This window comes from Siphateles boraxobius, unplaced genomic scaffold (assembly GCF_051911475.1).
Source record: "Siphateles boraxobius isolate OS27281-9 unplaced genomic scaffold, OSU_SipBor_1 197, whole genome shotgun sequence".
NCBI lineage: Eukaryota > Metazoa > Chordata > Actinopteri > Cypriniformes > Leuciscidae > Siphateles > Siphateles boraxobius.
This window is the reverse complement of record NW_027508807.1, coordinates 117,501-142,052: the sequence shown is the minus strand read 5'-3', so window position 1 is coordinate 142,052 and position 24,552 is coordinate 117,501. Positions and strand designations below refer to the sequence as shown.

At 45.7% G+C, this 24,552-nt stretch overlaps 2 protein-coding genes across 5 annotated transcripts in view; one reads left to right on the top strand and one right to left on the bottom strand.

The window, feature by feature from the left end:
- Positions 1-21,122, bottom strand: part of evc (EvC ciliary complex subunit 1) — a 71,765-nt gene extending 50,643 nt beyond the window's left edge. Inside the window, exons 1-5 of one of the 2 annotated variants that reach the window (XM_077235514.1) lie at positions 20,413-21,122; positions 19,600-19,716; positions 5,163-5,246; positions 3,218-3,426; positions 3,040-3,112 (exon numbers count right to left, since the gene is read on the bottom strand). In XM_077235514.1, the coding sequence (XP_077091629.1) occupies positions 3,040-3,112; positions 3,218-3,426; positions 5,163-5,246; positions 19,600-19,716; positions 20,413-20,643 (714 nt within the window). In that variant the 5' untranslated portion in view covers positions 20,644-21,122. The remainder of the gene's footprint in view (positions 1-3,039; positions 3,113-3,217; positions 3,427-5,162; positions 5,247-19,599; positions 19,717-20,412) is intronic. The other variant, XM_077235515.1, reaches the window with a different exon arrangement.
- LOC143744114 (limbin-like) overlaps positions 21,038-24,552 on the top strand; it is a 27,492-nt gene continuing 23,977 nt past the window's right edge. For all 3 annotated transcript variants that reach the window (XM_077235509.1, XM_077235508.1, XM_077235507.1), the window contains exons 1-3: positions 21,038-21,216; positions 21,303-21,415; positions 21,629-21,679. In XM_077235509.1, the coding sequence (XP_077091624.1) occupies positions 21,057-21,216; positions 21,303-21,415; positions 21,629-21,679 (324 nt within the window). In that variant the 5' untranslated portion in view covers positions 21,038-21,056. The remainder of the gene's footprint in view (positions 21,217-21,302; positions 21,416-21,628; positions 21,680-24,552) is intronic.

Genomic DNA, 24,552 nt, shown 5'->3' with positions numbered 1-24,552 from the left:
AGATTGCCACCACTAACCTACGACCAGATATTGTTTTGTGGTCTGGATCAGCACGCATTGTTCAACTGATAGAGTTAACAGTGCCATGGGAGGATGCGGTAGATGAGGCATATGAGAGGAAGAAATTGTGGTATGCTCATCTGGCCACTGAAGCAGAACATCGAGGATGGAGAGTCCAGGTTTATCCAGTGGAAGTGGGTTGTCGAGGTTTTGTGGCACACTCTACAACCCGGTTCCTCAGAGACGTCGGATTCAGTGGTCAAGAGTTGCGTCGCACAGTAAAGAACTTATCTGAAGCAGCAGAAAGGAGCAGCAACTGGCTGTGGTTGAGACGGAAAGATTCTAGCTGGCTGAGTACAGGCCGCCATGCTACGGTTTCGTAGAATTCTTGAAAACTTGAAGGGTGTTGGTTTATTTGTATAGGTTGTATAGTATTTACAGTCATTACGTTCCTGTGTATATTGCGTGAATGACGGGATGTTGGGCAGATATTGTGTTTTGCGGTAGGTGGTATGCCATACGGAACCGTTGCCACTGAAACTGCATATTAACGCACCAGTGGGGCTCGACAGCCTTAGTTAAATGGGTTGGCGCGTATGGTTGGGTTGCAGAGAGATTGTGAGATTGTGGTTAGGTCTCAGCAGCACTGTTGGTTTATTTGTAGAGGTTGTATAGTATTTACAGTCATTACGTTCCTGTGTATATTGCGTGAATGACGGGTGGTTGAGCAGATATTGTGTTTTGCGGTAAGTGGTATGCCATACGGAACCGTTGCCACTGAAACTGCATATTAACGCACCAGTGGGGCTCGACAGCATTAGTCAAACGGGTTGGCGCGTATGGTTGGGTTGCGGAGAGATTGTGGTTAGGTCTCAGCAGCACTGTTGGTTTATTATTAGAGGTTGTATAGTATTTACAGTCATTACGTTCCTGTGTATATTGCATGAATGACGGGTGGTTGGGCAGATATTGTGTTTTGCGGGAAGTGGTATGCCATACGGAACCGTTGCCACTGAAACTGCATATTAACGCACCAGTGGGGCTCGACAGCATTAGTCAAACGGGTTGGCGCGTATGGTTGGGTTGCGGAGAGATTGTGAGATTGTGGTTAGGTCTCAGCAGCAGGAGGGAAGTAGAGGTCAGTAAGCTGGGCTGAGTTGAGTGGGGGACGGAGGGGGGTGACTCTGGGACGCCAGAGTCACTGTCGAGCCCTCTTGAGGTGTCGTGGGCTAGTCGACGAAACACTGAGGACGGAAGGTGCCCACTTGAAGACCCTAGAGATATTCCCTACTCCGCTCAATCCAGAGGGTTGTTATGGGGGGACCGCACTGTGGTTGCAGCCGTTGTGTGTGCTGACGCGCAAATACACTATTAACACCAGACAGATGGAGATTCACGTCACCAGATGGAAAGAAGCGTAAATGGATGGAGAAGCATAGGTTACTGTAGAGCTACGTCTTAGTTGGTGCTTATCTTGGCGAAAGCCGAGTACAAATCAGCATGAAGTTTTAACATCTACTCTCGTGAAATGGAAATCATGATGATGTATGATGATATAAGATGTATGATATACACTCACCTAAAGGATTATTAGGAACACCTGTTCAATTTCTTATTAATGCAATTATCTAATCAACCAATCACATGGCTACAGTTGCTTCAATGCATTTAGGGGTGTGGTCCTGGTCAAGACAATCTCCTGAACTCCAAACTAAATGTCAGAATGGGAAAGAAAGGTGATTTAAGCAATTTTGAGCGTGGCATGGTTGTTGGTGCCAGACGGGCCGGTCTGAGTATTTCACAATCTGCTCAGTTACTGGGATTTTCACGCACAACCATTTCTAGGGTTTACAAAGAATGGTGTGAAAAGGGAAAAACATCCAGTATGCGGCAGTCCTGCGGGCGAAAATGCCTTGTTGATGCTAGAGGTCAGAGGAGAATGGGCCGACTGATTCAAGCTGATAGAAGAGCAACTTTGACTGAAATAACCACTCGCTACAACCGAGGTATGCAGCAAAGCATTTGTGAAGCCACAACACGCACAACCTTGAGGCGTATGGGCTACAACAGCAGAAGACCCCACCGGGTACCACTCATCTCCACTACAAATAGGAAAAAGAGGCTATAATTTGCAAGAGCTCACCAAGATTGGACAGTTGAAGACTGGAAAAATGTTGCCTGGTCTGATGAGTCTCGATTTCTGTTGAGACATTCAGATGGTAGAGTCAGAATTTGGCGTAAACTGAATGAGAACATGGATCCATCATGCCTTGTTACCACTGTGCAGGCTGGTGGTGGTGGTGTAATGGTGTGGGGGATGTTTTCTTGGCACACTTTAGGCCCCTTAGTGCCAATTGGGCATCGTTTAAATGCCCTGGCCTACCTGAGCATTGTTTCTGACCATGTCCATCCCTTTATGGCCACCATGTACCCATCCTCTGATGAATACTTCCAGCAGGATAATGCACCATGTCACAAAGCTCGAATCATTTCAAATTGGTTTCTTGAACATGACAATGAGTTCACTGTACTAAAATGGCCCCCACAGTCACCAGATCTCAACCCAATAGAGCATCTTTGGGATGTGGTGGAACGGGAGCTTCGTGCCCTGGATGTGCATCCCACAAATCTCCATCAACTGCAAGATGCTATCCTATCAATATGAGCCAACATTTCTAAAGAATGCTTTCAGCACCTTGTTGAATCAATGCCACGTAGAATTAAGGCAGTTCGGAAGACGAAATGATATATGATGGTATATTATGCATGATGATGTATGATGATGTTTGATGATGTATGATGATGTATGATGATGTATGATGATATATGATGATATATGATGTATGATGGTATATGATGTATGATGGTATATGATGTATGATGATGTATGATGTATGATATATGATGATATATGATTGTATATGATGTATGATGATATATGATGATATATGATGGTATATGATGGTATATGATGTATGATATATGATGATGTATGATGATGTATGATGGTATATGATGTATGATGTATGCGTGTCGTACCGTGTGCTTCTCCTGTTGCAGGCGTGACGTGTGTCGCTGTAGTTCCTCTAGACTCACACACACCAGGCTGACCCTGCACACATCATGTGACCCTGATTAACCATTCACTGGCTCCTACACCGGCTCAGTTTCTGCAGGTAAATCTAGGACTGTGTGTGTGTGTGTGTGTGTCACTGACCGTGAGTGGCAGGGGGTTTGTGGGTAATGCTGGACTCTCCTGAACACGTGACTGGCGTGTGTTTTAGACGAGGGGCCGTAGGAGATGAACTGACCGCTGTCATCATCCTCCCTCTCGTGGCTCGGCCAATCATCAGCCAGCGAGGAGGCGGAGTCCTGACGCCTGGGCGGCTCGTGCAGAGAGGGGTTAGAGGCTCCATCCGCCAGCGGCTGACACACACACACACACAGATCAGACAAGATCCAGGTCAGCAGATCTCAGATCACACACACACACACACACACACACACACACACAGATCAGATCCAGGTCAGCAGATCTCAGATCACACACACACACACACACACAGATCAGATCAGAACCAGGTCAGCAGATCTCAGATCACACACACACACACACACACAGATCAGATCAGAACCAGGTCAGCAGATCTCAGATCACACACACACACACACACACACACACACACAGAGATCAGATCAGATCCAGGTCAGCAGATCTCAGATCACCCTCACACACACACACACACACACACACACACACACACACACACACAGATCAGATCAGAAGATCTCAGATCACTCTCATACACACACACACACACACAAACACACACACACAGATCAGATCAGATCCAGGTCAGCAGATCTCAGATCACTCTCACACACACACACACAGATCGGATCAGATCCAGGTCAGCAGATCTCAGATCACACACACACACACACACACAGATCTGATCAGAACCAGGTCAGCAGATCTCAGATCACACACACACACACACACACAGATCAGATCAGATCAGATCCAGGTCAGCAGATCTCAGATCACACACACACACACAGAGATCAGATCAGATCCAGGGTTAGCAGATCTCAGATCACACACACACACACACACACACACACACACACACAGAGATCAGATCAGATCCAGGTCAGCAGATCTCAGATCACTCTCACACACACACACACACACACACACACACACACACGCACACACACGCACACACACAGATCAGATCAGATCCAGGTCAGCAGATCTCAGATCACTCTCACACACACACACACACACACACACACACACACACACACACGGATCAGATCAGATCCAGGTCAGCAGATCTCAGATCACACACACACACACACACACACACACACACACACACACACAGATCAGATCCAGGTCAGCAGATCTCAGATCACTCTCACACACACACACACACACACACACACACACACACACACACACACACACACACACACACACAGAGATCAGATCAGATCCAGGTCAGCAGATCTCAGATCACACACACACACACAAACACACACACACACACACACAGATCCAGGTCAGCAGATCTCAGATCACACACACACACACACACAGATCAGATCAGATCCAGGTCAGCAGATCTCAGATCACACACACACACACACACACACACACACACACACACACACACACACACACAAACACACACACACACAGATCAGATCAGATCCAGGTCAGCAGATCTCAGATCACACACACACACACACACACACACACACACACACACACAGAGATCAGATCCAGGTCAGCAGATCTCAGATCACACACACACACAGATCAGATCAGATCCAGGTCAGCAGATCTCAGATCACACACACACACACACACACACACAGACACACACACACACAGACACACACATCAGATCAGATCCAGGTCAGCAGATCTCAGATCACACACACACACAGACACACACACACACAGATCAGATCAGATCCAGGTCAGCAGATCTCAGATCACACACACACACACACACACACACATACACACACACACACACACACACACACACACACACACACACAGATCAGATCCAAGTCAGCAGATCTCAGATCACTCTCACACACACACACACACACACACAGATCAGATCAGCAGATCACACACACACCCTGTATCTCTGGTTGATGGGATAGATCACTCTGGCCTTCAGGGCAAACGCAGCCACATCTCTGTTGAGCGTCAACTGAAACTCCTGAGAAGAAGAAGAAGAAGAAATTCACTTTTATGAGTCAGGATATTGTTTCATATAACTCTGATTGTGTTTGTCTGAAAGGAGACTCATATACACCCGGATGGAGTAAATCATTGGGTAATTTTCATTTTAAAGTGAACTATCCCTTTAACAGCAGGACTCAGTGATGCTATGAACTATGACATCATCAAGCGAGAGAGCAGCTGTGTGACGGTCAGTGTGTCTCACACACACATCTCAGTTATTTAAATCAGCTTCTGCAGTTTAATCACCACATTAAACCTCAGAGCTATGAGATTAGAATTATTGCATTATTCCAAATTAATAGATTGAGATTCACAAACAAATGTAAAGAGAATCACAAAAATTTATCAAATCCACAAATAAGTGGCTCCACCCACCATTTCCTCGAGCCAATCAGAGAACGGCCACATTGAGCTGACCAATCGTAGCACGTTCTTGCTACAACCAATCACGTTAGGCTTTACACTTGGGACGGGGCTGCCCTGAAATAACTTTACTCGTTCTTCTGCATCGGCTCAAGGAAGTGTAAGGCCCATAATACTTCAGTAAAATATGTTTAAAATTTGGATTTCGTTAGAATTACACCATTAAGGAGATGATACACAGGGCAACTTTGAGCAATGTTGCTGGGCACTTTCCCATTGAAAATGGGCAATAAATTTCTATCTGGATAATTTAGATTGGTCGTGAGCCCTGTGTCTCACCTGGTTGCCCGTTGGCGGCAACATTGCCCAGCAACATTGCTCAAAAAGTTGCCCTGTGTATCATCACCTTTAGACTGTGTATCAAGCCAAGACAAATTTTTATGAACCATTATTGGTTTTATGAGCCCCATTTTATTGGTTGTAGCGAGAACATGCTACGATTGGTCAGCTCAATGTGGCCGTTCTCTGATTGGCTCGAGGAAACGGTGGGTGGAGCCACTGCACGTCGACACTAGAAGTGTTTCAAAATCCACAGATAAGTGAGATTCACAAATGCACAGAAAGCGGTTCACGAAAAAATGCCGGGCATAGTTGTGTTAGTGACATAAAACACATTTGTAATTATTTTTTTATTTGTAAATCTCATTGTATTTATTTATGAGTTTATAATTTTTTGTGAAACTCTTAACATTTGTTTGTGAATCTCAATCTATTTATTTGGAATAATACAACAATTCTAACCCAATTTATGATTTTCATTCTTTTTAAAGTCCCCCTGCGGTGAAACTCCCGTTTTTAATGTTGTTTATATGTCTATGTGGTGTTTTTAATATTCTTTAAGACAATCCATGTGTAAATTCATAAGTCGACAGCATTGCTGAGTATTTTCTCCTTAAAACTGCAGTGAACCAAATACAGTCTCAAAAACACGCTTTGAAATCGCTGGTGTGTCTGACGTCACAAACTACCTTGTAACCAATCAGATCAACGTGTGATCGTCAACGAGTGCATCTCTGAGTGAGTGAGTGAGTGAGTGAGTGAGTGAGTGCAGGCGGGGCTCATTTGCATACTCATAGAACCGTGCATACTAAATGAGGCAAGGGTGTCGAGTTACATTCAAGATATTTAAATTATATTATTATATTACCTGAATATGTGATTTTGGTGATTAGAGAAGAGTTAAGCGATGAAGTCTTTGCCGATAGTCTGAGCCAGACGCACACGGACCGCCGAACGCCCGAAGCACACGGACCGCACACGGGCCGCCGAACTCACACGGAACGCACACGGACCGCCGAACGCCCGACGCACACGGACCGCACACGGGCCGCCGAACGCACACGGAACGCACACAAACCGCCGAACGCCCGACGCACACGGACCGCCGAACGCCCGACGCACACGGACCGCCGAACGCCCGACGCACACGGACCGCCGAACGCCCGACGCACACGGACCGCCGAACGCCCGACGCACACGGACCGCCGAACGCCCGACGCACACGGACCGCCGAACGCCCGACGCACACGGACCGCACACGGACCGCCGAACGCACACGGAACGCACACGGATCCACGGACCGCACACGGACCGCACACGGAACGCACACGGACCGCCGAACGCCCGACGCACACGGACCGCCGAACGCCCGAAGCACACGGACCGCACACGGACCGCACACGGGCCGCCAAACGCACACGGACCGCACACGGGCCGCCAAACGCACACGGAACGCACACGGACCGCACACGGGCCGCCGAACGCACACGGAACGCACACGGGCCGCCGAACGCACACGGAACGCACACGGACCGCACACGGGCCGCCGAACGCACACGGAACGCACACGGACCGCATACGGGCCGCCGAACGCACACGGAACGCACACGGGCCGCCGAACGCCCGAAGCACACGGACCGCACACGGAACGCACACGGGCCGCCGAACGCACACGGAACGCACACGGACCGCACACGGGCCGCCGAACGCACACGGAGCGCACACGCGTTCCTTTTTGTGTGAAAGCAGTGTGTTACGTGTGAAAGCAGTGTGTTTGTGTGAAAGCAGTGTGTTACGTGTGAAAGCAGTGTGTTTGTGTGAAAGCAGTGTGTTTGTGTGAAAGCAGTGTGTTTGTGTGAAAGCAGTGTGTTTGTGTGAAAGCAGTGTGTTTGTGTGAAAGCAGTGTGTTTGTGTGAAAGCAGTGTGTTTGTGTGAAAGCAGTGTGTTTGTGTGAAAGCAGTGTGTTTGTGTGAAAGCAGTGTGTTACGTGTGAAAGCAGTGTGTGTGTGAAAGCAGTGTGTTTGTGTGAAAGCAGTGTGTTTGTGTGAAAGCAGTGTGTTTGTGTGAAAGCAGTGTGTTTGTGTGAAAGCAGTGTGTTTGTGTGAAAGCAGTGTGTTTGTGTGAAAGCAGTGTGTTACGTGTGAAAGCAGTGCGTTTGTGTGAAAGCAGTGCGTTTGTGTGAAAGCAGTGCGTTTGTGTGAAAGCAGTGTGTTACGTGTGAAAGCAGTGTGTTACGTGTGAAAGCAGTGTGTTACGTGTGAAAGCAGTGTGTTTGTGTGAAAGCAGTGTGTTTGTGTGAAAGCAGTGTGTTTGTGTGAAAGCAGTGTGTTACGTGTGAAAGCAGTGCGTTTGTGTGAAAGCAGTGCGTTTGTGTGAAAGCAGTGCGTTTGTGTGAAAGCAGTGTGTTACGTGTGAAAGCAGTGTGTTTGTGTTACGTGTGAAAGCAGTGTGTTACGTGTGAAAGCAGTGTGTTACGTGTGAAAGCAGTGTGTTTGTGTGAAAGCAGTGTGTTACGTGTGAAAGCAGTGTGTTACGTGTGAAAGCAGTGTGTTACGTGTGAAAGCAGTGTGTTACGTGTGAAAGCAGTGTGTTACGTGTGAAAGCAGTGTGTTTGTGTGAAAGCAGTGTTACGTGTGAAAGCAGTGTGTTTGTGTTACGTGTGAAAGCAGTGTGTTTGTGTTACGTGTGAAAGCAGTGTGTTTGTGTTACGTGTGAAAGCAGTGTGTTTGTGTTACGTGTGAAAGCAGTGTGTTACGTGTGAAAGCAGTGTGTTACGTGTGAAAGCAGTGTGTTACGTGTGAAAGCAGTGTGTTACGTGTGAAAGCAGTGTGTTACGTGTGAAAGCAGTGTGTTTGTGTGAAAGCAGTGTGTTTGTGTGAAAGCAGTGTGTTTGTGTGAAAGCAGTGTGTTTGTGTGAAAGCAGTGTGTTTGTGTGAAAGCAGTGTGTTTGTGTGAAAGCAGTGTGTTTGTGTGAAAGCAGTGTGTTTGTGTGAAAGCAGTGTGTTACGTGTGAAAGCAGTGTGTTTGTGTGAAAGCAGTGTGTTTGTGTGAAAGCAGTGTGTTACGTGTGAAAGCAGTGTGTTACGTGTGAAAGCAGTGTGTTTGTGTGAAAGCAGTGTGTTTGTGTGAAAGCAGTGTGTTTGTGTGAAAGCAGTGCGTTTGTGTGAAAGCAGTGCGTTTGTGTGAAAGCAGTGTGTTACGTGTGAAAGCAGTGTGTTACGTGTGAAAGCAGTGTGTTTGTGTGAAAGCAGTGTGTTACGTGTGAAAGCAGTGTGTTACGTGTGAAAGCAGTGTGTTACGTGTGAAAGCAGTGTGTTTGTGTGAAAGCAGTGTGTTTGTGTGAAAGCAGTGTGTTTGTGTGAAAGCAGTGTGTTACGTGTGAAAGCAGTGTGTTTGTGTGAAAGCAGTGTGTTACGTGTGAAAGCAGTGTGTTTGTGTGAAAGCAGTGTGTTTGTGTGAAAGCAGTGTTACGTGTGAAAGCAGTGTGTTTGTGTTACGTGTGAAAGCAGTGTGTTTGTGTTACGTGTGAAAGCAGTGTGTTTGTGTTACGTGTGAAAGCAGTGTGTTACGTGTGAAAGCAGTGTGTTACGTGTGAAAGCAGTGTGTTACGTGTGAAAGCAGTGTGTTACGTGTGAAAGCAGTGTGTTACGTGTGAAAGCAGTGTGTTACGTGTGAAAGCAGTGTGTTACGTGTGAAAGCAGTGTGTTTGTGTGAAAGCAGTGTGTTTGTGTGAAAGCAGTGTGTTTGTGTGAAAGCAGTGTGTTTGTGTGAAAGCAGTGTGTTTGTGTGAAAGCAGTGTGTTTGTGTGAAAGCAGTGTGTTTGTGTGAAAGCAGTGTGTTTGTGTGAAAGCAGTGTGTTTGTGTGAAAGCAGTGTGTTACGTGTGAAAGCAGTGTGTTTGTGTGAAAGCAGTGTGTTTGTGTGAAAGCAGTGTGTTACGTGTGAAAGCAGTGTGTTACGTGTGAAAGCAGTGTGTTTGTGTGAAAGCAGTGTGTTTGTGTGAAAGCAGTGCGTTTGTGTGAAAGCAGTGCGTTTGTGTGAAAGCAGTGCGTGTGTGAAAGCAGTGCGTTTGTGTGAAAGCAGTGTGTTACGTGTGAAAGCAGTGTGTTACGTGTGAAAGCAGTGTGTTTGTGTGAAAGCAGTGTGTTACGTGTGAAAGCAGTGTGTTACGTGTGAAAGCAGTGTGTTTGTGTGAAAGCAGTGTGTTTGTGTGAAAGCAGTGTGTTTGTGTGAAAGCAGTGTGTTACGTGTGAAAGCAGTGTGTTTGTGTGAAAGCAGTGTGTTTGTGTGAAAGCAGTGTGTTTGTGTGAAAGCAGTGTGTTTGTGTGAAAGCAGTGTGTTTGTGTGAAAGCAGTGTGTTTGTGTGAAAGCAGTGTGTTACGTGTGAAAGCAGTGTGTTACGTGTGAAAGCAGTGTGTTACGTGTGAAAGCAGTGTGTTACGTGTGAAAGCAGTGTTTGTGTGAAAGCAGTGTGTTACGTGTGAAAGCAGTGTGTTACGTGTGAAAGCAGTGTGTTTGTGTGAAAGCAGTGTGTTACGTGTGAAAGCAGTGTGTTTGTGTGAAAGCAGTGTGTTACTTGTGAAAGCAGTGCGTTTGTGTGAAAGCAGTGTGTTACGTGTGAAAGCAGTGTGTTTGTGTGAAAGCAGTGTGTTTGTGTGAAAGCAGTGTGTTTGTGTGAAAGCAGTGTGTTTGTGTGAAAGCAGTGTGTTACGTGTGAAAGCAGTGTGTTACGTGTGAAAGCAGTGTTTGTGTGAAAGCAGTGTGTTACGTGTGAAAGCAGTGTGTTACGTGTGAAAGCAGTGTGTTACGTGTGAAAGCAGTGTGTTACGTGTGAAAGCAGTGTGTTACGTGTGAAAGCAGTGTGTTTGTGTGAAAGCAGTGTGTTTGTGTGAAAGCAGTGTGTTTGTGTGAAAGCAGTGTGTTACGTGTGAAAGCAGTGTGTTTGTGTGAAAGCAGTGTGTTTGTGTGAAAGCAGTGTGTTTGTGTGAAAGCAGTGTGTTTGTGTGAAAGCAGTGTGTTTGTGTGAAAGCAGTGTGTTTGTGTGAAAGCAGTGTGTTTGTGTGAAAGCAGTGTGTTTGTGTGAAAGCAGTTTGTTTGTGTGAAAGCAGTGTGTTACGTGTGAAAGCAGTGCGTTTGTGTGAAAGCAGTGTGTTACGTGTGAAAGCAGTGTGTTTGTGTGAAAGCAGTGTGTTTGTGTGAAAGCAGTGTGTTTGTGTGAAAGCAGTGTGTTTGTGTGAAAGCAGTGTGTTTGTGTGAAAGCAGTGTGTTTGTGTGAAAGCAGTGCGTTTGTGTGAAAGCAGTGCGTTTGTGTGAAAGCAGTGTGTTACGTGTGAAAGCAGTGTGTTACGTGTGAAAGCAGTGTGTTACGTGTGAAAGCAGTGTGTTTGTGTGAAAGCAGTGTGTTTGTGTGAAAGCAGTGTGTTTGTGTGAAAGCAGTGTGTTTGTGTGAAAGCAGTGTGTTTGTGTGAAAGCAGTGTGTTACGTGTGAAAGCAGTGTGTTACGTGTGAAAGCAGTGTGTTTGTGTGAAAGCAGTGTGTTTGTGTGAAAGCAGTGTGTTTGTGTGAAAGCAGTGTGTTACGTGTGAAAGCAGTGTGTTACGTGTGAAAGCAGTGTGTTACGTGTGAAAGCAGTGTGTTACGTGTGAAAGCAGTGTGTTACGTGTGAAAGCAGTGTGTTACGTGTGAAAGCAGTGTGTTACGTGTGAAAGCAGTGTGTTACGTGTGAAAGCAGTGTGTTTGTGTGAAAGCAGTGTGTTTGTGTGAAAGCAGTGTGTTACGTGTGAAAGCAGTGTGTTTGTGTGAAAGCAGTGTGTTTGTGTGAAAGCAGTGTGTTTGTGTGAAAGCAGTGTGTTTGTGTGAAAGCAGTGTGTTTGTGTGAAAGCAGTGTGTTTGTGTGAAAGCAGTGTGTTTGTGTGAAAGCAGTGTGTTTGTGTGAAAGCAGTGTGTTTGTGTGAAAGCAGTGTGTTACGTGTGAAAGCAGTGCGTTTGTGTGAAAGCAGTGCGTTTGTGTGAAAGCAGTGCGTTTGTGTGAAAGCAGTGCGTTTGTGTGAAAGCAGTGTGTTACGTGTGAAAGCAGTGTGTTTGTGTGAAAGCAGTGTGTTACGTGTGAAAGCAGTGTGTTTGTGTGAAAGCAGTGTGTTACTTGTGAAAGCAGTGCGTTTGTGTGAAAGCAGTGTGTTACGTGTGAAAGCAGTGTGTTACGTGTGAAAGCAGTGTGTTACGTGTGAAAGCAGTGTGTTACGTGTGAAAGCAGTGTGTTACGTGTGAAAGCAGTGTGTTTGTGTGAAAGCAGTGTGTTACGTGTGAAAGCAGTGTGTTACGTGTGAAAGCAGTGTGTTACGTGTGAAAGCAGTGTGTTTGTGTGAAAGCAGTGTGTTACGTGTGAAAGCAGTGTGTTTGTGTGAAAGCAGTGTGTTACGTGTGAAAGCAGTGTGTTACGTGTGAAAGCAGTGTGTTTGTGTTACGTGTGAAAGCAGTGTGTTTGTGTTACGTGTGAAAGCAGTGTGTTTGTGTTACGTGTGAAAGCAGTGTGTTACGTGTGAAAGCAGTGTGTTACGTGTGAAAGCAGTGTGTTACGTGTGAAAGCAGTGTGTTACGTGTGAAAGCAGTGTGTTACGTGTGAAAGCAGTGTGTTACGTGTGAAAGCAGTGTGTTACGTGTGAAAGCAGTGTGTTACGTGTGAAAGCAGTGTGTTTGTGTGAAAGCAGTGTGTTTGTGTGAAAGCAGTGTGTTTGTGTGAAAGCAGTGTGTTTGTGTGAAAGCAGTGTGTTTGTGTGAAAGCAGTGTGTTTGTGTGAAAGCAGTGTGTTTGTGTGAAAGCAGTGTGTTTGTGTGAAAGCAGTGTTACGTGTGAAAGCAGTGTTACGTGTGAAAGCAGTGTTACGTGTGAAAGCAGTGCGTTTGTGTGAAAGCAGTGTTACGTGTGAAAGCAGTGTGTTACGTGTGAAAGCAGTGTGTTTGTGTTACGTGTGAAAGCAGTGTGTTACGTGTGAAAGCAGTGTGTTACGTGTGAAAGCAGTGTGTTACGTGTGAAAGCAGTGTGTTTGTGTTACGTGTGAAAGCAGTGTGTTTGTGTTACGTGTGAAAGCAGTGTGTTTGTGTTACGTGTGAAAGCAGTGTTTGTGTTACGTGTGAAAGCAGTGTGTTACGTGTGAAAGCAGTGTGTTTGTGTGAAAGCAGTGTGTTTGTGTGAAAGCAGTGTGTTTGTGTGAAAGCAGTGTGTTTGTGTGAAAGCAGTGTGTTTGTGTGAAAGCAGTGTGTTTGTGTGAAAGCAGTGTGTTTGTGTGAAAGCAGTGTGTTTGTGTGAAAGCAGTGTGTTTGTGTGAAAGCAGTGTGTTTGTGTGAAAGCAGTGTGTTTGTGTGAAAGCAGTGTGTTTGTGTGAAAGCAGTGTGTTTGTGTGAAAGCAGTGTGTTTGTGTGAAAGCAGTGTGTTTGTGTGAAAGCAGTGTGTTACGTGTGAAAGCAGTGTGTTTGTGTGAAAGCAGTGTGTTTGTGTGAAAGCAGTGTGTTTGTGTGAAAGCAGTGTGTTTGTGTGAAAGCAGTGTGTTTGTGTGAAAGCAGTGTGTTTGTGTGAAAGCAGTGTGTTTGTGTGAAAGCAGTGTGTTTGTGTGAAAGCAGTGTGTTTGTGTGAAAGCAGTGTGTTTGTGTGAAAGCAGTGTGTTTGTGTGAAAGCAGTGTGTTTGTGTGAAAGCAGTGTGTTTGTGTGAAAGCAGTGTGTTTGTGTGAAAGCAGTGTGTTTGTGTGAAAGCAGTGTGTTTGTGAAAGCAGTGCGTTTGTGTGAAAGCAGTGCGTTTGTGTGAAAGCAGTGCGTTTGTGTGAAAGCAGTGCGTTTGTGTGAAAGCAGTGCGTTTGTGTGAAAGCAGTGTGTTACGTGTGAAAGCAGTGTGTTACGTGTGAAAGCAGTGTGTTACGTGTGAAAGCAGTGTGTTACGTGTGAAAGCAGTGCGTTTGTGTGAAAGCAGTGTGTTACGTGTGAAAGCAGTGTGTTACGTGTGAAAGCAGTGTGTTACGTGTGAAAGCAGTGTGTTACGTGTGAAAGCAGTGTTACGTGTGAAAGCAGTGCGTTTGTGTGAAAGCAGTGCGTTTGTGTGAAAGCAGTGCGTTTGTGTGAAAGCAGTGTGTTTGTGTGAAAGCAGTGTGTTTGTGTTACGTGTGAAAGCAGTGCGTTTGTGTGAAAGCAGTGCGTTTGTGTGAAAGCAGTGTGTTTGTGTGAAAGCAGTGTGTTTGTGTTACGTGTGAAAGCAGTGCGTTTGTGTGAAAGCAGTGTGTTTGTGTGAAAGCAGTGTGTTACGTGTGAAAGCAGTGTGTTACGTGTGAAAGCAGTGTGTTACGTGTGAAAGCAGTGTGTTTGTGTGAAAGCAGTGTGTTTGTGTGAAAGCAGTGTTACGTGTGAAAGCAGTGTGTTTGTGTTACGTGTGAAAGCAGTGTGTTTGTGTTACGTGTGAAAGCAGTGTGTTACGTGTGAAAGCAGTGTGTTACGTGTGAAAGCAGTGTGTTTGTGTGAAAGCAGTGTGTTTGTGTGAAAGCAGTGTGTTTGTGTGAAAGCAGTGTGTTTGTGTGAAAGCAGTGTGTTTGTGTGAAAGCAGTGTGTTTGTGTGAAAGCAGTGTGTTTGTGTGAAAGCAGTGTGTTTGTGTGAAAGCAGTGTGTTTGTGTGAAAGCAGTGTGTTTGTGTGAAAGCAGTGTGTTTGTGTGAAAGCAGTGTGTTTGTGTGAAAGCAGTGTGTTTGTGTGAAAGCAGTGTGTTTGTGTGAAAGCAGTGTGTTTGTGTGAAAGCAGTGTGTTTGTGTGAAAGCAGTGTGTTTGTGTGAAAGCAGTGTGTTTGTGTGAAAGCAGTGTGTTTGTGTGAAAGCAGTGTGTTTGTGTGAAAGCAGTGTGTTTGTGTGAAAGCAGTGTGTTTGTGTGAAAGCAGTGTGTTACGTGTGAAAGCAGTGCGTTTGTGTGAAAGCAGTGCGTTTGTGTGAAAGCAGTGTGTTACGTGTGAAAGCAGTGTGTTACGTGTGAAAGCAGTGTGTTACGTGTGAAAGCAGTGTGTTTGTGTGAAAGCAGTGTTACGTGTGAAAGCAGTGTGTTTGTGTTACGTGTGAAAGCAGTGTGTTTGTGTTACGTGTGAAAGCAGTGTGTTACGTGTGAAAGCAGTGTGTTACGTGTGAAAGCAGTGTGTTACGTGTGAAAGCAGTGTGTTACGTGTGAAAGCAGTGTGTTACGTGTGAAAGCAGTGTGTTTGTGTGAAAGCAGTGTGTTACGTGTGAAAGCAGTGTGTTACGTGTGAAAGCAGTGTGTTTGTGTGAAAGCAGTGTTTGTGTGAAAGCAGTGTGTTTGTGTGAAAGCAGTGTGTTTGTGTGAAAGCAGTGTGTTACGTGTGAAAGCAGTGTGTTTGTGTGAAAGCAGTGTGTTTGTGTGAAAGCAGTGTTTGTGTGAAAGCAGTGTGTTTGTGTGAAAGCAGTGTGTTTGTGTGAAAGCAGTGTGTTTGTGTGAAAGCAGTGTTTGTGTGAAAGCAGTGTGTTTGTGTGAAAGCAGTGTGTTTGTGTGAAAGCAGTGTGTTACGTGTGAAAGCAGTGTGTTTGTGTGAAAGCAGTGTGTTTGTGTGAAAGCAGTGTGTTTGTGTGAAAGCAGTGTGTTTGTGTGAAAGCAGTGTGTTACGTGTGAAAGCAGTGTGTTACGTGTGAAAGCAGTGTGTTACGTGTGAAAGCAGTGTGTTTGTGTGAAAGCAGTGTGTTACGTGTGAAAGCAGTGTGTTACGTGTGAAAGCAGTGTGTTACGTGTGAAAGCAGTGTGTTACGTGTGAAAGCAGTGTGTTTGTGTGAAAGCAGTGTGTTTGTGTGAAAGCAGTGTGTTTGTGTGAAAGCAGTGTGTTTGTGTGAAAGCAGTGTGTTTGTGTGAAAGCAGTGTGTTACGTGTGAAAGCAGTGTGTTTGTGTGAAAGCAGTGTGTTACGTGTGAAAGCAGTGTGTTTGTGTGAAAGCAGTGTGTTTGTGTGAAAGCAGTGTGTTTGTGTGAAAGCAGTGTGTTTGTGTGAAAGCAGTGTGTTTGTGTGAAAGCAGTGTGTTTGTGTGAAAGCAGTGTGTTTGTGTGAAAGCAGTGTTACGTGTGAAAGCAGTGTGTTACGTGTGAAAGCAGTGTGTTTGTGTTACGTGTGAAAGCAGTGTGTTACGTGTGAAAGCAGTGTGTTACGTGTGAAAGCAGTGTGTTTGTGTTACGTGTGAAAGCAGTGTTTGTGTTACGTGTGAAAGCAGTGTGTTACGTGTGAAAGCAGTGTGTTTGTGTGAAAGCAGTGTGTTTGTGTGAAAGCAGTGTGTTTGTGTGAAAGCAGTGTGTTTGTGTGAAAGCAGTGTGTTTGTGTGAAAGCAGTGTGTTTGTGTGAAAGCAGTGTGTTTGTGTGAAAGCAGTGTGTTTGTGTGAAAGCAGTGTTACGTGTGAAAGCAGTGTTACGTGTGAAAGCAGTGCGTTTGTGTGAAAGCAGTGTGTTTGTGTGAAAGCAGTGTGTTTGTGTTACGTGTGAAAGCAGTGTTACGTGTGAAAGCAGTGTTTTTGTGTGAAAGCAGTGTTTTTGTGTGAAAGCAGTGTGTTACGTGTGAAAGCAGTGTGTTTGTGTTACGTGTGAAAGCAGTGTGTTACGTGTGAAAGCAGTGTGTTACGTGTGAAAGCAGTGTGTTTGTGTGAAAGCAGTGTGTTTGTGTGAAAGCAGTGTGTTTGTGTGAAAGCAGTGTGTTTGTGTGAAAGCAGTGTGTTTGTGTGAAAGCAGTGTGTTTGTGTGAAAGCAGTGTGTTTGTGTGAAAGCAGTGTGTTTGTGTGAAAGCAGTGTGTTTGTGTGAAAGCAGTGTGTTTGTGTGAAAGCAGTGTGTTACGTGTGAAAGCAGTGTGTTTGTGTTACGTGTGAAAGCAGTGTGTTTGTGTGAAAGCAGTGTGTTTGTGTGAAAGCAGTGTGTTTGTGTGAAAGCAGTGTGTTTGTGTGAAAGCAGTGTGTTTGTGTGAAAGCAGTGTGTTTGTGTGAAAGCAGTGTGTTTGTGTGAAAGCAGTGTGTTTGTGTGAAAGCAGTGTGTTTGTGTGAAAGCAGTGTGTTTGTGTGAAAGCAGTGTGTTTGTGTGAAAGCAGTGTGTTTGTGTGAAAGCAGTGTGTTTGTGTGAAAGCAGTGTGTTTGTGTGAAAGCAGTGTGTTTGTGTGAAAGCAGTGTGTTTGTGTGAAAGCAGTGTGTTACGTGTGAAAGCAGTGTGTTACGTGTGAAAGCAGTGTGTTACGTGTGAAAGCAGTGTGTTACGTGTGAAAGCAGTGTGTTACGTGTGAAAGCAGTGTGTTACGTGTGAAAGCAGTGTGTTACGTGTGAAAGCAGTGTGTTACGTGTGAAAGCAGTGTGTTACGTGTGAAAGCAGTGTGTTACGTGTGAAAGCAGTGTGTTTGTGTGAAAGCAGTGTGTTTGTGTGAAAGCAGTGTGTTTGTGTGAAAGCAGTTTGTTTGTGTGAAAGCAGTGTGTTTGTGTGAAAGCAGTGTGTTACGTGTGAAAGCAGTGTGTTACGTGTGAAAGCAGTGTGTTACGTGTGAAAGCAGTGTGTTACGTGTGAAAGCAGTGTGTTACGTGTGAAAGCAGTGTGTTACGTGTGAAAGCAGTGTGTTTGTGTGAAAGCAGTGTGTTTGTGTGAAAGCAGTGTGTTACGTGTGAAAGCAGTGTGTTACGTGTGAAAGCAGTGTTTGTGTGAAAGCAGTGTGTTACGTGTGAAAGCAGTGTGTTACGTGTGAAAGCAGTGTGTTACGTGTGAAAGCAGTGTGTTTGTGTGAAAGCAGTGTGTTACGTGTGAAAGCAGTGTGTTTGTGTGAAAGCAGTGTGTTTGTGTGAAAGCAGTGTGTTACGTGTGAAAGCAGTGTGTTACGTGTGAAAGCAGTGTGTTACGTGTGAAAGCAGTGTGTTACGTGTGAAAGCAGTGTGTTACGTGTGAAAGCAGTGTGTTTGTGTGAAAGCAGTGTGTTACGTGTGAAAGCAGTGTGTTACGTGTGAAAGCAGTGTGTTTGTGTGAAAGCAGTGTGTTACGTGTGAAAGCAGTGTGTTTGTGTGAAAGCAGTGTGTTTGTGTGAAAGCAGTGTGTTTGTGTGAAAGCAGTGTGTTTGTGTGAAAGCAGTGTGTTTGTGTGAAAGCAGTGTGTTTGTGTGAAAGCAGTGTGTTACGTGTGAAAGCAGTGTGTTTGTGTGAAAGCAGTGTGTTACGTGTGAAAGCAGTGTGTTACGTGTGAAAGCAGTGTGTTACGTGTGAAAGCAGTGTGTTACGTGTGAAAGCAGTGTGTTTGTGTGAAAGCAGTGTGTTTGTGTGAAAGCAGTGTGTTTGTGTGAAAGCAGTGTGTTTGTGTGAAAGCAGTGTGTTACGTGTGAAAGCAGTGTGTTACGTGTGAAAGCAGTGTGTTTGTGTGAAAGCAGTGTGTTTGTGTGAAAGCAGTGTGTTTGTGTGAAAGCAGTGTGTTTGTGTGAAAGCAGTGTGTTTGTGTGAAAGCAGTGTGTTTGTGTGAAAGCAGTGTGTTTGTGTGAAAGCAGTGTGTTACGTGTGAAAGCAGTGTGTTTGTGTGAAAGCAGTGTGTTTGTGTGAAAGCAGTGTGTTTGTGTGAAAGCAGTGTGTTTGTGTGAAAGCAGTGTGTTTGTGTGAAAGCAGTGTGTTTGTGTGAAAGCAGTGTGTTTGTGTGAAAGCAGTGTGTTACGTGTGAAAGCAGTGTGTTTGTGTGAAAGCAGTGTGTTACGTGTGAAAGCAGTGTGTTACGTGTGAAAGCAGTGTGTTACGTGTGAAAGCAGTGTGTTTGTGTGAAAGCAGTGTGTTTGTGTGAAAGCAGTGTGTTACGTGTGAAAGCAGTGTTTGTGTGAAAGCAGTGTGTTACGTGTGAAAGCAGTGTGTTACGTGTGAAAGCAGTGTGTTACGTGTGAAAGCAGTGTGTTACGTGTGAAAGCAGTGTGTTACGTGTGAAAGCAGTGTGTTTGTGTGAAAGCAGTGTGTTTGTGTGAAAGCAGTGTGTTACGTGTGAAAGCAGTGTGTTTGTGTGAAAGCAGTGTGTTACGTGTGAAAGCAGTGTGTTACGTGTGAAAGCAGTGTGTTTGTGTGAAAGCAGTGTGTTAGTGTGAAAGCAGTGTGTTACGTGTGAAAGCAGTGTGTTTGTGTGAAAGCAGTGTGTTACGTGTGAAAGCAGTGTGTTACGTGTGAAAGCAGTGTGTTACGTGTGAAAGCAGTGTGTTACGTGTGAAAGCAGTGTGTTTGTGTGAAAGCAGTGTGTTACGTGTGAAAGCAGTGTGTTTGTGTGAAAGCAGTGTGTTTGTGTGAAAGCAGTGTGTTACGTGTGAAAGCAGTGTGTTACGTGTGAAAGCAGTGTGTTACGTGTGAAAGCAGTGTGTTTGTGTGAAAGCAGTGTGTTACGTGTGAAAGCAGTGTGTTACGTGTGAAAGCAGTGTGTTACGTGTGAAAGCAGTGTGTTACGTGTGAAAGCAGTGTGTTTGTGTGAAAGCAGTGTGTTTGTGTGAAAGCAGTGTGTTACGTGTGAAAGCAGTGTGTTTGTGTGAAAGCAGTGTGTTTGTGTGAAAGCAGTGTGTTACGTGTGAAAGCAGTGTGTTTGTGTGAAAGCAGTGCGTTTGTGTGAAAGCAGTGTGTTTGTGAGTGCAATACACACGTGTTCATCCGGTCTGCAGCTCCGGCGGTCACAGTCGCTCTCCTCTTCTTCTTTTTCTTCCTCTTCTTCTTCTTCATCTTCCTCCTCCTCATCCTCACCCCTGCACACGACTCCACACTGACACACAACAGCCTCATCAACACCTCCACACTGCTCATATCCTCAAGGTTAGAAATGAAGATATAAAGAAGATTACGCGTCTAAAAAGCAATAAGAGTTGTATATAAGCTCATTTCCTCAGCATGAAACACTTAGTTTTTACGCCGTTTAAAACCAATGGGAGAAACAGACTGATCTAGTACAGTCAATGAAAATAAAATGATTAATTAAACATACAGTAAAGAAATCATATTTACATTAATCAAAATAAAACACAATTTTCTGTATTTTCTGATTTATAGAGTGATAAAAAGAGAAATCCAAAATCCCTTCAGTAAAAATCTTCAACACTAATATGTCAACAAAATTAAACTGTATAGTTTTGAACTCGGCTTAATCCAATGTTCAGATTTATGTCCTGGAAATGTATGCAAATGAGTGCGTATTTAATTAGACAACGCCTAATTTGCATATATAAACAAAATATTTCATAAAAGTTTTAATCAAAAAATGTTTGCAATTTATAATGTAATCAATGAGCTGTGGAATTAGGACAATATCCATTAGTTTTTTTTTACCATATTCAGCTGGGGTGTCTTGCCTTAAAACTTTATGTCATAATTGATTTATTATGTCCTAATTTTAACTTTCTATGTCATAATTTCGACTTTTTATGTCATAATCATGATTTGCAAAAGCATGTTTTCTCCTTACTCTTCCACACAGCAGTGTAGATGAAGCACAGCAACGGCCCACCGGAGCAGAGATGAGCAGCTTCCGGTGACAAGCGAAGAGGAGCCCGGCCGCGAGAACGAGCAGCGCGAGACCCGCACCGGACACCAAGACGCCCGTTACCGGACCCCACGTCACTTCCCGGTCCCGGGGCTCCGTCAGATCAACCAGCGCGTTCCCCGAGCACGAGTCCGACAAACCGTTAACGCGCATCACAAACACCGTTACCGGGCGCAACAACTGCTACTGTCTCTCTGCTGTTCTGTTACTTTTGACTGGCAGAGATTACGTCTAATGGGAGCGCTGCATTGCCTCAGGAATGCTGTTCACTAAGCCAATCAGAGACGCGAGGGGGCGGGGCTTCCCGCAGCTTCCATTCCAAAGTTTGGGAAAAGTTGTGTGCATTAATCGGAAGTGGAAAAGCAAAACTGCACCTTTCTTCTCGTCCAGTCATGAGATGTTTACACACACATTCGCAGTTATTTACTGTGTTAAATGGACATTGGTAATATGAAACCGTATTAAATATTAGTAATTTTAGTGAGTTTATTAATCGCCGCGCTGAGATTATTCAACCGGCTCGCGTTTAACGAATCCGTTTGTGATTAAACCCACGCAGTTTGGAAATGGACGGGTGGTTTGTGATCATGAGCGCGCTACTGTTTATCTCGCGAGTTGAAGATGCTGCGCGTGCTCGTGCGCGCGTGCGCCATAGATCAACATCTGTTCGATCAGACCATCATCAAGAAAAGATTAAAGATTTGGAGAAATTACAGCGCAAAAAAGGTTTCTTTTTTTCTTTTTTATCCCAAATGAAACATTTGTTAGTTGTTTAGGGGGGAAAAGCAGAAGTTGTTTTTATTGTTTTTCAGAGATGAGGCGGAGTATCAGCTCGTCAGTGCAGTACACGGATGACGTCATCTCGAGCCACGCCTTATTTGGTCAGTGGGCGGATCAGAGAACAAGGAGAAACATGTCAAATCGGGTAAAATGACACCTGTCAATCATCCGAACCATTATATTTTCAAAAATGGAAACTGGCTGGAAACAGATGATTTTCTGTGTCATGAAGTCCTCATCTAGTACGATTCACAAACAAATTACTTTTATGAGTCAGTTCTTTTAATGATATTTTGAAGAATGTTGTGTGTTTGTGTTCCCATTTATTCTCATCAGTTTGATATTTGTTTACATTCAGAGTGCGACGAAGCCTTCAGCATTTGGAGTCTCATTCCTGAAGTGTGCTCAGGTGCGTTTCTGTGGGTGTGTGTGTATGTGTGTGTGTGTGCGTGAGAAGATAGAGAGAGAGAGAGAGAGAGTGTATGTGTGTGTCTGTGTGTGTCTGTGTATATGAGTGTGAGTATGTGAGTGCGAGAGTATGCGTGCGAGAGTATGCGTGCGAGAGTATGAGTGCGAGAGTATGTGTGCGAGAGTATGCGTGCGTGAGTATGAGTGCGTGAGTATGAGTGCGTGAGTATGAGTGCGTGAGTATGAGTGCGTGCGAGAGTATGAGTGCGAGAGTATGAGTGCGAGAGTATGCGGGCGAGAGTATGCGTGCGTGAGTATGAGTGCGAGAGTATGAGTGCGAGAGTATGCGGGCGAGAGTATGCGTGCGTGAGTATGAGTGCGAGAGTATGAGTGCGTGAGTATGAGTGCGTGAGTATGAGTGCGAGAGTATGAGTGCGTGAGTATGAGTGCGTGAGTATGAGTGCGTGAGTATGAGTGCGAGAGTATGAGTGCGAGAGTATGAGTGCGAGAGTATGAGTGCGTGAGTATGAGTGCGTGAGTATGAGTGCGTGAGTATGAGTGCGTGAGAATGAGTGCGTGAGTATGAGTGCGTGAGTATGAGTGCGAGAGTATGAGTGCGAGAGTATGAGTGCGTGAGTATGCGTGCGAGAGTATGCGTGCGAGAGTATGCGTGCGAGAGTATGCGTGCGAGAGTATGCGTGCGAGAGTATGAGTGCGAGAGTATGAGTGCGAGAGTATGCGTGCGAGAGTATGAGTGCGAGAGTATGAGTGCGTGAGTATGCGTGCGAGAGTATGCGTGCGAGAGTATGAGTGCGAGAGTATGCGTGCGAGAGTATGAGTGCGAGAGTATGAGTGCGTGAGTATGCGTGCGAGAGTATGAGTGCGAGAGTATGAGTGCGTGAGTATGAGTGCGTGAGTATGAGTGCGTGAGTATGAGTGCGTGAGTATGCGTGCGAGAGTATGAGTGCGAGAGTATGAGTGCGTGAGTATGAGTGCGTGAGTATGAGTGCGAGAGTATGAGTGCGTGAGTATGAGTGCGTGAGTATGAGTGCGAGAGTATGAGTGCGAGAGTATGAGTGCGAGAGTATGAGTGCGAGAGTATGAGTGCGTGAGTATGAGTGCGTGAGTATGAGTGCGTGAGTATGAGTGCGAGAGTATGAGTGCGTGAGTATGAGTGCGAGAGTATGAGTGCGAGAGTATGAGTGCGAGAGTATGAGTGCGTGTGTATGAGTGCGAGAGTATGAGTGCGAGAGTATGAGTGCGTGAGTATGAGTGCGTGAGTATGAGTGCGTGAGTATGAGTGCGAGAGTATGAGTGCGTGAGTATGAGTGCGAGAGTATGAGTGCGTGAGTATGAGTGCGAGAGTATGAGTGCGTGAGTATGAGTGCGAGAGTATGAATGCGAGAGTATGAGTGCGTGAGTATGAGTGCGAGAGTATGAGTGCGAGAGTATGAGTGCGTGTGTATGAGTGCGAGAGTATGAGTGCGAGAGTATGAGTGCGAGAGTATGAGTGCGAGAGTATGAGTGCGTGAGTATGAGTGCGTGAGTATGAGTGCGTGAGTATGAGTGCGAGAGTATGAGTGCGAGAGTATGAGTGCGTGAGTATGAGTGCGAGAGTGTGAGTGCGTGAGTGTGAGTGCGAGAGTATGAGTGCGAGAGTATGCGTGCGTGTGTATGAGTGCGTGTTTATGAGTGCGTGTGTATGAGTGCGAGAGTATGCGTGCGAGAGTATGAGGGCGAGAGTGTGCGTGCGAGAGTATGAGTGCGAGAGTATGCGTGCGAGAGTATGCGTGCGAGAGTATGAGGGCGAGAGTGTGTGTACGAGAGTATGTGTGCGAGAGTGTGTGTGCGAGAGTATGAGGGCGAGAGTATGCGTGCGAGAGTGTGAGTGCGAGAGTATGAGTGCGAGAGTATGCGTGCGTGTGTATGAGTGCGTGTTTATGAGTGCGTGTGTATGAGTGCGAGAGTATGCGTGCGAGAGTATGAGGGCGAGAGTGTGCGTGCGAGAGTATGAGTGCGAGAGTATGCGTGCGAGAGTATGCATGCGAGAGTATGAGGGCGAGAGTGTGTGTACGAGAGTATGTGTGCGAGAGTGTGTGTGCGAGAGTATGAGGGCGAGAGTATGCGTGCGAGAGTATGCGTGCGAAAGTATGAGGGCGAGAGTGTGTGTGCGAGAGTGTGTGTGCGAGAGTATGAGGGCGAGAGTGTGTGTGCGCGAGAGTATGAGGGCGAGAGTGTGTGTGCGAGAGTATGAGGGCGAGAGTATGAGTGCGAGAGTATGCGTGCGAGAGTATGAGGGCGAGAGTGTGTTTCCGAGAGTGTGTGTGCGAGAGTGTGTGTGCGAGAGTGTGTGTGCGAGAGTATGCGTGCGAGAGTATGCGTGCGAGAGTATGCGTGCGTGTGTATGAGTGCGTGTTTATGAGTGCGTGTGTATGAGTGCGAGAGTATGCGTGCGAGAGTATGAGGGCGAGAGTGTGCGTGCGAGAGTATGAGTGCGAGAGTGTGCGTGCGAGAGTATGCGTGCGAGAGTATGAGGGCGAGAGTGTGTGTACGAGAGTATGTGTGCGAGAGTGTGTGTGCGAGAGTATGAGGGCGAGAGTATGCGTGCGAGAGTGTGAGTGCGAGAGTATGAGTGCGAGAGTATGCGTGCGTGTGTATGAGTGCGTGTTTATGAGTGCGTGTGTATGAGTGCGAGAGTATGCGTGCGAGAGTATGCGTGCGAGAGTATGAGGGCGAGAGTGTGCGTGCGAGAGTATGCGTGCGAGAGTATGAGGGCGAGAGTATGCGTGCGAGAGTATGCGTGCGAGAGTATGAGGGCGAGAGTGTGCGTGCGAGAGTATGAGTGCGAGAGTATGCGTGCGAGAGTATGCGTGC